General features: G+C 38.4%; 1 protein-coding gene across 2 annotated transcripts in view; it reads right to left on the bottom strand.

Moving 5' to 3' along the window:
• Nucleotides 1-13,868, bottom strand: part of LOC108695761 (zinc finger matrin-type protein 4-like) — a 274,884-nt gene that overhangs the window by 168,672 nt on the left and 92,344 nt on the right. For both annotated transcript variants that reach the window (XM_041568712.1, XM_041568713.1), the window contains exon 4: nucleotides 5,767-5,926. In XM_041568712.1, the coding sequence (XP_041424646.1) occupies nucleotides 5,767-5,926 (160 nt within the window). The remainder of the gene's footprint in view (nucleotides 1-5,766; nucleotides 5,927-13,868) is intronic.

Here is a 13,868-nt window from a genome sequence, read left to right as displayed (position 1 = left end):
ATTTCCTATATAGACCTTTGTTTTTCATAGTGTTCTACATGCCCATTCCTCCCTGTGTGCCCCAACTTCAAGCAACCTTATGCTAAATTCTGCTTGCATTAGCACAGAAACTGACGTCTTTCATTGCGACTGATTAAAAAAAAAATATATGACCGTACTTCAAAACCGAATGCGTTGAACACTGCCGTCAGACACCCTCGAGCAAAGATCTGATAGCCACATTGCGCATTTACTAAATGAGCCATTGATTTCAATGCAAGTGAGTGACTCAGATCAATACAATCACAAGAAAACATGATTCTTATTATGGGAACAAAAGGAAAAAATCACAAAGTAGAACAGTAAGTCTTATTCAGTAAAACTCATGAACTTTATTTGCAATATCTGATTTTCTTGTATACGTATCAGTCAAAATACTGGTGTTGCATTACATAAAACTGTAGCAACACACACCCTTCTGTCGCACCCATATCCACTTTTCAGGTTTACTTGTTGATGAAAATTCATTAGTACCCAAGAACAATCCGTTACACATATGTATACTCTGCCAAGTTACTCTGATAAGTTTTTACTGATCATACTTTCTAAGATTCAGGACATTTTTCATACCGCCCACAGGCTACCCTCATTTAACCCCTCCTGAAATCTTCCATTAAACCATTCCCCTTTTCAGGTCATCACATCAGGACTGGCCTGGATAAACAGAGGCAGCTGAGGTCAAATGTTTTGCCAAAGCAATATGCACAGAGTAACACTACTGGCTCTGTATACTGATATATAAGAGAAACAGGCACAAACCTTTTTGAACTTTTGCACCATGTAGAGACCTGCACAGCTCTGTTTTTTAAGACCCGCACTCAACCCATACCTGCCTGACCCTAAGCCTGACCCAGACCCACTTACCCACCTTCTCAACACTATGGATTTCCACCCGACACTATCCCCGTCACTGCACAGACCGAAAAAGGACCTCCCATTAACCGGAAATAACATCGCACCAATCAACTCTTACATAAGAAGATTTGATTTTCATCTGTTTCATCTGAAGATTTAATTTTCATCTGTTAGCCCTGGAATGGCCACCAGTAGCCATTTCCCCACTGCAGTGGATTGGGTACCCATGAGCCACCTGCACATTGGACAAATGAAGTATAATCCAACCGAGTCCAAGTCACATTACAGGTATTCTGCGGGTAGCCGACCCGATGCAGGACACTAACACCATGCTCCCAAGTAGTCAAAGATTTACAGACTACTCCAAAAAGGAGACCAAAGACAGTGGGAAAACTATCAGGGGTGCTACTGGCACACTCTCATAGTGGGGTCATCATAATCCATCACTGCACTCAGAATCCACTGAAGTTCATTAAAAACCGCAGTAGTCTTACGCTCACAATTGCAAGCTGATCGTATTGGGGGTTGGGGATGGAAGATGGGGAAGGGCCCCCAAGCATATTTTGTCCATAAGCCTTTAGTTCACCACATGAATGCACTCTGCTGGGAGTATTTGATGAGGCCTTTATAGGACAAGGAAAGGCTAAAATTAAGTAAGCTTTCTCAGAAAGGTCTATATAAATACACTAATAAACCTTCAAATTAATGCTGCTCTGAGTTCTGTGTCAAAAGAAACACAGGATTTCTTTCCTTCTATTGTGTACACATGGGCTTCTGTATCAGACTTCCTGTTTTCAGCATAAACCTCCAGGACATGGCCTTGAGCATGCTCAGTTTGCTCCTCTCTCCTCCCCTCCCTCTTCCCCTCTTTGCTGTAATCTGAGCCCAGAGCTATGAGTGAGCAGGGAGAGACTCCGGCAGGAAGTGATGTCACACCAAGTTAATATGGCAGCTGCTATCCTAGACAAACAGAGAGCTTCTAGAGCTGTTTACTCAGGTATGGTAAAGCAGTCTTTAGAATAAATATAGCGTTATAGTTTGTACTATTGTGGCTAATCTATTGGCAATAAACTGCTTTGGTAGCTTTCCTTTTCCTTTAAGCCCACACATTTTTAGCCCAAGATATTGCCCACCTCAGCCTAAGTAGCGTGTGAGAAATCTTGTTATCAAGTCTGCAGTGATAATAAGTTAGCACCAACATATTGCCATACTGCATTGGCTACAAAATAATATTGCAGTCACTGCTATATTAATGCTGCACCTGCCAATGACCCACTATAAAAAGCACAACACACAGCAGCCGCAGAAGCACCTCGCTGTATAAGCACCTCTTTCATAGCCCTAATACAGTAAATGGAAGATAAACTCAATTTAGAAACAGGGCACCGTTTCTTGCTGGACAAAAACGGACACCCCTCCAATAAAGCCATCAATTCGTAAGCTAAATACACAGAATCGTAATGAGGCACATTTGTGCTTTCTATGCACTTAACAATATCTTCAAAGCGCCTCATATTCGGCAGAAAAAAGCAATTTAAATGTCTATTCACCCGAATTCACATATTTATAGCATGTGCTTGTGAAGGATTAGTCGTCAGATGATGCACGCTATTATGAGCAATCATTTTTGAATCGGTACCTTGTCAATGTACAGGCTCTGCCACCTTCTGAATAAAAACACCATAGTCAGATCCAAATCACTCCATCTCCTCCTTACTCCTCAAGCTGAAATTCCATTATATTATACAGCTCCACAATATATACAAATATGGGATCCAAAAAGCTCAGAATTACCAGAAGGCCATCTCCCATAGACTGCATTTTATTTAAATAATCCAAGATTTCAATATTACTACATTTTCTTTGTAATATTAAAACCGTAGTTTGTACTTGATCCAAACTAAGATATAATTAATCCTTATTGGAAGCAAAACCAGCCTATTGGGATTGTTTAATGTTTACATGATTTTCTAGCAGACTTAAAGGGGCTATTCACCCTCCAAACACTTTCTTCAGTTCAGTTGTTTTCAGATTGTTCCCCAGAAATGACTTTTCAATTACTTTCCATTATTTATTTTTTTTACTGTTTTTTTTTTTTTTAAATCTTAATTTAAAGTTGAATGTTCCTGTCTCTAGTGTTCAGTCTGGCAGCTCAATGATGCAAGTGCAAACTCTAAACTCACAATTTTGCAACATTTAGGTGAAACATTTCTCAGCAGCTTCTATGGCGTATTAGCAACTATGGTTTCAATTCTAACAACTGCCTTTAATGAAACCCAGAGGGGCAAATTCACTAAGACCCGAAGTTGCTCCAGTGACAGCTTCGGCGCACTTCGCCAGGCATAGTATCGCCAGTGCTACGCAAATTCACTAAAAAAGTTGCGCTCAGGGAGGCGAACGGTAGCGAAGTTGCGCTACCGTTACTTCGTCAGGCAAAGCGAATTTACGCTAGCGATGCCTAATTTGCATATGGTGCAAAGTTAAAATATAATGGATGTATATGTTGCAGCAAATACATTACACTACAAAAGCCCAGGAAACCTTTAAAGAATAAAATAAAGGTGTTCTTTTGCCCTACACATTTGCCCACTCTATCGTTGAGTTGCCATGTGTTAGGAAATGTAGGGGGGAAGGAGGGTATCCCCAAAAAAAATTTCGATCTTTTTCAGCCTATCACCCTTAAAAAAAAGTAAAAGACACCAGCATTTTTTGGGACTTAGAAAAAAATTTCAACTTTTTTTGAAGCAAGTCCTATCTACTCTATTGCACTTCGCCTGGTCTGAGTTGGCGAAGGCAAGTTTGGCGCAAGGGGTAATGTTCAGTAAAATGCGCAAGTTAGTGAATTAGTGTAGTTATGTCCCTTCACCATAGCGCAACTTCGCCTATCGAATTTACCCGTAAATCGGCGAAGTAACGAATTGACGTCACACTGGCGAATTTGCACTAGCATTAGCTACTTCGCGATTTAGTAAATTTGCCCCATTGATTCTACTCAGCAGGGACAAAGATAAGAAATGTATCAACTAAATGTACAATTTAGAACAGTTTACAGGGTCGGCGACCCCCCTCCCAGAGCTACTTTAAAGGGTGACAAATGACACTTTACACTTCAATATTAGAAAAATGGTGACGCATAGAATATAGAAAGTAATTGGAAAAAAGTCTGTATTTCGGGTGATCTGTCTGAAAACAACTAGTTGTTTGAAGGCAAGCTACCCCTTTAAGGTATGGTGAAATTACAGAAAGATCCTTTATCCAGAAAACCTCAGGTCACAAGCATTCTGGATAACAGGTCCCATATATCTCCTGCATACACTCAACCCCCATGTTGCTGCTTTTTGAAGATCAAGAGGAAAGGGGTGGTGGATAGGACATGGGCATCTCTTAGCTCATATCTTGTGTTCTACAGAACAAGGGCTGCATGGTGAGAGCCCTGTATTTACTACCTGTTTGCACACTACAACCCTGTAGTTACTAAATGTCTGCACACTACACTGCATCTGAGGCAATGGTAAGTTAGTTTTGAATTTTAGGTCTATTTGAAACACAAAATCCTTGGCAACAATGCCAAAAACACCATATAATTCCAGTAGCCCTAAAAAGGATCAAACCTTTATTTCAATATTTTTTTTTTTGTTAGTTAACCAATACTTCCCTGTTACAGTCACTCATCCATACATTAAGGCTAATTTATTATTTCCCCCAGCACAAGAGCAAGGCCACTAAGGTCAGTGTGGCACAGGAATCTTTGTGCCCATTCAACATCACCCCTTTCTGGCATATCCCACCTCCTTTTTTTTTCATTAGGGAAATAAAAATATCCCATGAAATAATGAATAGTTGGAAGATTTAAAGAACCTTAGAACTGGATATTTTAAGGCTCATTTACAAACACAGTGCACTTTGGGGTTCTGTAATAAAAGGCACTAAGTTTGCAGAGGAGAAGTAACCCATAGAAACCAATCAGCAGGTAGAATTCTTGGGACCTGGGGTTTTCTGAATAAGGGGTCTTTCCGTAATTTGGGCCTCCCCTCTTTAAGTCTACTAAATAATCAAACATTATTTAAACCCCAAAATATTGTTTTGCCTCCAATAAGGATTACATTTATTTTAGTTATGATCAGGTACAAGGTACTGTTTTGTTGTTACAAAGAAAAAGGAAATAATTTTTAAAAATGTGAATTATTTGCTTAAAATGAAGTCTATGGCAGATGACATTCCTGTAATTCGGAGCTTTCTGGATAAGGGGTTTCCAGATAATAGTTCCCATACTGTATCTTCTTTCTTGGCCCTAGTACATTAAGAGATTTGTTTATCAAAGTCCGAATTTATCTCAATATTTTCTGGAAAAAACTGTGACCAAATCCTTATTCATTAATACACTTTAACGGAAAAAAAATTTGCGGGGAAAAAACGAATTTTTTGGGATTTTTCACAAAGATTTTTTTTCAGATTTTTGGCCCGAAAAGCACGAAATCTCCGGATTATTGCACGAAATCCAGCGCAGGAACTTCTCCGAATGTTTCAGATTTTTGGCATTCAGCGTTTAGTAAATAACCCCCTAAATATAACAAAAACCAAGTTCAGCCACACACAGCAGAACTACATTACTGTAGCGGTTACAGTTTAAGTATTCTATTTTTCTAGAAATAAACTAAAAACAAGTAGAGAATATATCAGTGTGGCATATGTTAATACCTTTTATTTATTACGTTGTTGTTGTTTTATTTTTAATGTTTCGTTTTGCTTCTGCATTATGTTATCCTTGAAAAACATGTTATTTTTTAAAGAATATAAAAGGCGTTGAACAACAAGCAGTCCCAGACTGTGTAAGGTTATTTCGCTGTTTGCCTGACACATTTGCTTTCTCACCTGCTGGAGCTGGCGTGTTTGGTGACTCCCCGAGCACAAGTTTCACTCTCTTAGCGTGAGTCTTTCCTTGATAATGAGATTCAGCAACTATAGCAGATGTGAAGAACATGTTGCAAAGGGTACAGCATTTATTTTTATCGACTTCAGTCTCATCGCTTTCCTGGTTAAAAAAAAAACACACAAAACAAACAATTAATATTTTAGTACATTTAAAACATTTACTAGGGCAGAAGGATTCCTATCATATATTTTGCCCACAAGTTATAATGAAAGTAAAATGGAACGTATATATTTCCCTGTGCGGCTGATGCCTATAGGCTGGAGGGCTTGCTATGCAGTACGGAAACAGCTGAACCATGTTATCAAACATTACATTTTGACCAAAAATGCATTTACTTCTTAAAAGACCAGCACTTAAAAACTAGAGTTGGCTGTAGTGATGGGCAAATTTGGAGCGTTTCGCTTCGCCAAAAAATTTGCGAATTTCCCATGAAATACGTGAAACATTTCCGAAACAGCGCCGGCGTCTCTTTTTGGATGTTGACGAAAATTCGCCAGCAAAAGTGCGCCGGCATCCAAAAAAACAGAGGCATCCATTTTTTTTATGCCATCGAATTTTCGCTACGGTTTCGCAAATGTATTTGCTGGCGGCGAATCATGGGAATTCGCCGCAAATTCACGCCAAGCAAATAAATTCGCCCATCACTACTTGGCTGAACTGTTCCAAGACAGTTTGACATTTTTAGTATTGTATGTAAAAATTGATATTCTAAGGCATTCGGTTTGCAATTTTTAACAGTTTAGTTGCTAGTGCCCAAATTACGATAGCAACCATGCATTGATGTGAATAAGAGACTGGAATATGAATAGGAGAGGGCCTGAGTAGAAAGTTGTTTAATAAAAAGTTGCAATAACAATAAAGTCTTAGATTTTCAGATAGGGTCAGTGACCCCCATTTGAAAACTGGAAAGAGTCAGAAGAAGGAGGCAAATAATTCAAAAACTATAAAAAAGAAAACATGAAGGCCAGTTGAAAAGTTGCTTAGAATTAGCCATTCTATTACATACTAAAAGTTCACTTAAAGGTGAACCGCCCCTTTAGGACACATGAAAACAACATTCAATTGATTGCTCAGTATTAAAGGGGTTGCTTGTCTTTAAATTAATTTTACTATGAAGTAGAGACTGATATTCGGAGACAATTTGCAATTGGTTTTCATGTCATTTTTTATTATTAGTAGCTTTTGTGTTATTTCGTTTTTTAGCTTTCCAGCGTCAGCAATGTCAGCAATCTGGTTGTTAGCGTCCAAGTTACCTTAGCAACCATGCCTAAGTAGAAAGATGAGCAATAAAAAGTATTGATAACAATACATTTGTAGCCTTACAGAACATTTGTTTTTAGATGGGGTCAGTGAAAGTTGGAAACAGTCAGAAGAGGAAGGCATATAATTAGAAAAAAACGACTAAAAAGAAAAAATGAAGGCCAATGGAAAAGTTGCTTACAATTAGCCCTTCTATAACATACAAATAGTTAACTTAAAGGTAAATCACCCCTTTCCACTCTACTTAATCAAATTTACCTGATCATCAACAGGTAGACACTGTGTATATGATATGCTGTGATCATATTATCATATTATCAAGTTTAAATCTATACAACAGTATTTAATCCTATTAGAATTTACTATTTACAAAGAATATAATGGTATGTGATAAATGAGAAAAAGTTTTATGAAACATGTATAAGCTTTGTATTCTGTTTCAGAATTGAAGATGTTTTTTGAATTGACCACTTGCATGTTTATGATCGTTTAAAACATTTATGTTGCAATTAGCCAAACTGTGATTAAGAGGAAGGCCATCGTGGAGAGTATTCATCTTGACCTATCGTCCAAGGAAAAAAAGCTGCATAATTTAGAGGCAAAAGAAAGCACTTGCACACAATTGTAAAAACGCCAACCCAATTGATCCCAACTATCAATAAATAATTCATCAAATAGCTGGTGAATAGTTTTGTAGTGATAAATGGTGGCGTTTTGTAACAAGGCCAAAAGGAAACAGTAGTACGGCGCAAGAGGAGAAGATGGATAGTAAGCAGAAGGCCTCCTCCTTTTGTTAAATAAACTATTGGTGTATGGAACGTGGGGTAATTAGAGGCAGTGCTTTCTCATGCAATGATGTGGTGGGAGAGAAAGAACTGATAATTAAACATTGAGAATAATCCGGATATACTGAAGGGTGACAGATTAAAGAAAAACTTTATAAAAAGAAGTTGGCTAGAAACACTACAAATTATGTTTTGGGCTTCTAGCTCAAGGTGATCACAATCCTTTAGCAGTGATGATCTGTGCCTCTGAAAAGTTGCACCGAGTAGCTCTCAATCTTCTTGCTCTGGGCTGCTGTTACTTACCGGAGCTTAGGTACAGAATATACAGAATAAATATGATCTATGCATGATACAAGGGGTTAGTTACCAATTCAGTTTTACCAGACCAGAAACCTGAGAATTCTGAATCAAAACTCAAAAACCAACCCTGTAGAATCAGCAACACATAAGCTTTGTTTTTCAACTGCTCAGGGCATACTGAGCATATGCAGAGTCACGGACACTTAAAAGATAGCCCAACAAGTTTTATATTTAAAACCTGGAGCAATACTTTTACAAGGCTGCTGAACTGCTGGGCAGGTACAGTAAAATTGATAAAATAAATTCAGATTCTCTAGCCATATTTAATGTTAGGATTAAAGCTGGCCTTAGAAGTGCAGATATATCCTTATGTCCGATGAATGATTGTTCATTGCAATCTCCCAACCTACCTCTAACTATTCAGATTAAATAAAGTAGTAAAAAGAACGAATCAGATGATGTTCTGGCCATTAAATCAAAGAAAGCAATCGTACAAAAGTTATGTCCGACAAATAGTAGTTACAGTTAGTGATAGGCGAATTTATTCGCCAGGCGCGACTTCGCCGGCATCTTGATTTAGATGCCGGCGACGATAAACGGACGGCCATTGACTTGTCGCCAGCAAGTTTTGCAAATTTTATGCCAGTTTCGCAAATTTCGCTGGAAATTGGGGAAATTCGTGGCGAAGCAAAATGGGCAAAAAAATTCGTGGCGAAGCAAAATGGGAAAAATTCGCCCATAACTAGTTACAGGCACTCACTGATATCGTCAGATACATGCAGATATATTATCTTTAGCCAACAGAAATCTTCTAACCTGTCCGATCAACTATACAACCGATTCGTACAACTTTATATTTGTGTCTATGGCCAGGTTTCATTCTACTTTAAAACATAGACATGTATGGAAAAGGCCAGGGCAAAAGTACAGGTACGGGATCCGTTATCTGGAAAATTGTTATCCAGAAAGCTCTGAATTACCGAAAGGCATTCTCCCATAGACACCATTTTATCCAAATAATCTTTTTTTAAATCATTTCCTTTTATTTCCTTTATTGGAAGCAAAACCAGCCTACTGGGTTTATTTTATGTTTACCATAATTAAAGCCTCCTATCAAATATAGAAAATGCACTTCCAGTAAGTTCTTTAAAAGAATTTGTGAATATGTAAATGCACTTGCAGCTGCCTTTCTACACGACCCTTATCAAATTCACCTGCCAATGCCTCCGTTCTCTCTCTCTCTCTGCCTGGCCTGACTGCACTTTTGTTTTCTTTATACAAGTGCCATAAGACTGACAGGGGGGAAAAAAACAGTTGAAAACTCATAGTGAAACCGGGTGAAGATCTAAAACTCATAAAAGCCAAAATAGCCTTTCAGAAATAGCGCAGAATGTGAAGTACAAAAATGTATTACAGAAGCATGCTGCAATTACTGTCAATCGTGAAAACAATTTCTAGTTTCTACATTGGTTTTGTCAGAGAGACTTCAGGATGTGTCAATAAAAAACATCATCTAGTGTGGCTGTCAATAGACTTGCATTATACATCCTATATTTACCTTCCCATTGAGTTTTATGAATTCCTGCCAAATCTCTCCATGCTGAAAGCAATCAGCCATCTCATTGTCCAAGAAGAAAACATCCTTTTTCAGGCCAATTCCCAGCCACAGCCACAGTCTTTTTTATTCCCTGGCACTGTGTACAAGGATAAATTCATTTCTGCTTAGCCAAATGTATTAAGATTTAATGTATTCCATGTTTTAATCATTTATAACGTATAAAGAACAGCCACAGTCACATCAGGGCTTAGTTTGGAAGCATCCCATTAAAATAAGCCTTTGATGACTGTTCTGCTTAATTACAATACCAGTGTGAAAATAATTCACAGCGGCCTTGTAAAAGCAAAACGCATAGATTGTCAATGCCCGTACTTTGCTTGTCTCCTTCTTTTGTGTCTCTTATGTTTTTCACATGTTCCCTCCATTAATCAGAAGTAGGAAGTAGAAATCTCTTGCATCACAAATAATTCAAATTGCAAATGCATTATTTATTAGATCAAAAGATATCCCTCGTACAACCCTGCCATGGGAAGACAGAGTAACTTTGAAGAAAGAGCATAAATCTAAAGCTCAGGCCTGATTGCTTCTATTGTACTCGTGCACTCTACAAAGGCAATTCCTGCATAGACTGAATGATGTCGGAAATGGTGCCTGGTTGTATTTTCCAGGTTTCTGATCATTTTCATTCATTCCTGTTGTCACCAGGAGATATTTCAATTGCCTTAGAATGCTACTTAAATGAATGAGATGAGTCTACTGAGTTCAGCTGTGGTCACATCCTTATTTTCCTCCTCAACAACTAATTTGGATTTGTTGGATGGTTCTGTTGTAAGTTATGAAACTGGGACTTTTTCAGGTTGGGTTTTTCAACACCAAAAAAGTCGCTGGTAAAAAAGTGTGACTTTTCCAGGATTTATAATGCGTCAAAACAATTGCAAATCTGGAAATACTCCAGCTAAATCAAAATCATGTAGAAGTCAATGGCAGTTGTCCCTATTACAACTGGAAGATCTGGTTTTAGAGGTTTTCAGTGTTTTTGATGCTGGCTTTTGTACGATAGTAAAAAAAAGTCATACTTATTCAGTTATTCAAGTTATTTCACAACATTTCTGTGACCTGTCCCGTTCAAGTTTTTTCAATTCAGATATTTTAATAAACGAGATGACATTCGTGGTTTTAAAGAACGCTTAGCTGTGGTTTCAAAAACCTCTAAAATGAGACTATTGATCGCCAAGAGATATTTCTTCTCTTTTTCTTCCGAAATCCCAGTTTATCATGCAGTTGGAACTCTGTTCCCCTTGTAAAACAGGGACCTATCCCAGTTAACCATACGTTTTTGGCCACAATTTTCAGAAACCTGCACTAGAATTTTGCCATGTAATTTGTTTCCCCAGAAAAAGTATTGCACTTTCTCTCTCTGGAAATACCACAGAAAAAATGAACTCCAATGCATTTATCACAAGAATAAAGTGGTGAAAGAAACACACATTGACTGCATTTGTCATCAGAATAAATGCAGCAAAATAAATACCCACTGACTCGAAAGGGCCCATTTACTTAGTTCGAGTGAAGGACTAGAATAAAAAATACTTTGAATTTCAAAGTATTTTTTGGCTACTTCGACCATCGAATTGGCTACTTCGACCTTCGACTACGACTTTGACTTCGAATCGAACGATTCGAACTAAAAATCGTTCGACTATTTGACCATTCGATAGTCGAAGTACTGTCTCTTTAAAAAATACTTCGACCCCCTACTTCGGCAAGTAAAACCTACCGAGGCCAATGTTAGCCTATGGGGAAGGTCCCCATAGGCTTCCTAACAATTTTCTGATCGAAGGAAAATCCTTTTTAAATCCTTCGAATCGTTCAATTCAAAGGATTTAATCGATCGAACGATTTTTCCTTTGATCGTACGATCGTAGGAAATGTGCTTAATCCTTCAACTTCGATATTCGAAGTCGAAGGATTTCAATTTGCCAGTCGAATATCGAGGGTTAATTAACCCTCGATATTCGACCATAAGTACATTTGCCCCTTAGATTTGCTGAATTTTGTCCATTTTGTCCGGTTCTCAAATATTGAGAAGCCACATTTTCAAACAATGGTGCAGAATTTAAGTTCTATAGTAGTGTCTTTGCATACGATTCCCCAGATACATTTTCTGTTCAGTAAAAAATAAAGGGCTCAGCCGCAACCACTACCAAAATGGGTGCAACTTGTTAGGTGAGATGATACCATTCATTAAAGGTACTTAATTCAAGATGCTCCTTGATCTTCCATATAGTTGTGCTCAGCAGCAGTGTGTCTGCCCTACCCTACTGATAACTAGGGTTGCCACCCGAATGGTATTTCACCAGCCTAGCTGGTAAATTCCCTGCTAGGGCAGAGGTCGGTATTAAAATATTACAAACAGTATAATTGTCGGTAAATTATTAAAGTCCACTGTTTCCTTAAGTTTCCCCCTTGTGGCCCTTACTTTAGAGTTCTCTAAAATTATATTGAGGGCTAGGACCTCCCCAAGCACCCTGATGCACATTCCCTGCAACAAGCACTCCCATTCCCCTGCCCCGAAACACCCCAGTTCCTGCGACCAAGAATTCACCACCATTCTCCCTTGATGATGGACATAAATTTGGAGTAAAAAGGTGACAACCCTACTGATAATCCACTGGGAACACTGGAGCTACTGCCACCTTCAAGCTGGCGGTAAATCCAGGGTTTCCTGTGCAGGCTTTATCAGCTACTGCAGCTGTTGATTTATTAATACTGGATGCTGCAGATCTGCTATAGATGAAGGTTAGGCATCCCTGACGTGGACCTAAAATAGAATAAAAGAACATGAGGCTAAATTATTAATATGGCTGGTAAATTGCTCCTAATGCCGATTGATCAAATAATGAGAGATTACAAAATGAAAGCAAAGATTTCCAAATGTCCACAGATCAGTTCCATTATTTATTTGTGGCTTATTTGGTTTTTTTAGTAAAAATAAAATAACCCGTAGAGACAAGTTAATAGTAAGTAACGATATTTAATCCTCTGATATTCAGTAGAATGCCTTGCTGAAACATGTCAGTAATACTGCTGGAAATGGCTCAGTTTGAATATTTCAGCACATTTTCATTTAACTTGACTATGATAGATTATCCCCTCCGAGGCAGTTGTTTGAGTCTATAAACATTTAATTCAAGCTATAGACTAAGAGGATTTTTCCAGGTTTGCACATAGAGCATGTTAAATACTTCCAGACCTACAGTTCTACACTAGGGATGTAGCGAACTGCCGTTTATGTGTTCGCGAACGCCGTTCGCGAACACCGGCAAAAATGCGAACAGTTCGCGAACAGTTCGCGAACTTCGAACATCCGCAAAATCGTTTGATTCGAACGATCGAAGGATTTTAATCGTTCGATCGAAGGATTTTCGTTCGAATCGAACGATCGAAACCATTCGATCGAATGATTTCATTCAATCGAATGGCTTTGATCGTTCGATTCGAACGAAAATCCTTCGATTTTAGCGGTCGAAGGAATCGAATGGTCGAATGGTCCATTTTTTTTTGTTCGAATCGAATGCGAACACATATTGGCGAACGTCGCACGACGTTCGCGAACATTCGGCGGACGCGAACAGTCGAAGTTCGCGCGAACTAGTTCGCCGGCGAACAGTTCGCTACATCCCTATTCTACACCAATGCTCTCCACTCTGTTCTTATTAAAACTGAAAGGTTCAAATGTCTTTCCCTCCTCCATGTGAATTCATGAATATAGGTGTATATATATTTTCCAGCAATGACTTAACCTCTGGAAATATTTAAATTTTTTATGTTTTGACGTCAACCACATTACTTGATAACTACTGCTACATCTGTAGAAGACATCCTCACTTTATTCCCATGGTCCCCTCTCACATCAAATCTCAATTTTTTTTAGCTCTGTTTGCTTCACCTACTAAAATTACATAATTCCCAGTTTGTTTTTCAACTAGCCCAGTGGCTACAGTTGAACCCATGGCAAATAACAAAGGCAACTTGAGTGTTACCAAATGATGGGCGGGGCTGTTCAGATCAGTGTGTGTTAAACATCAATAAAAATACAAACAACTGAAGTTCAACTAAATTATACCTGTACATAGCT

Source organism: Xenopus laevis, chromosome 7L (genome assembly GCF_017654675.1).
Source record: "Xenopus laevis strain J_2021 chromosome 7L, Xenopus_laevis_v10.1, whole genome shotgun sequence".
Taxonomy (NCBI): domain Eukaryota; kingdom Metazoa; phylum Chordata; class Amphibia; order Anura; family Pipidae; genus Xenopus; species Xenopus laevis.
The sequence above is the reverse complement of the archived record's forward strand: the minus strand, read 5'-3'. Positions and strand labels throughout refer to the sequence as shown.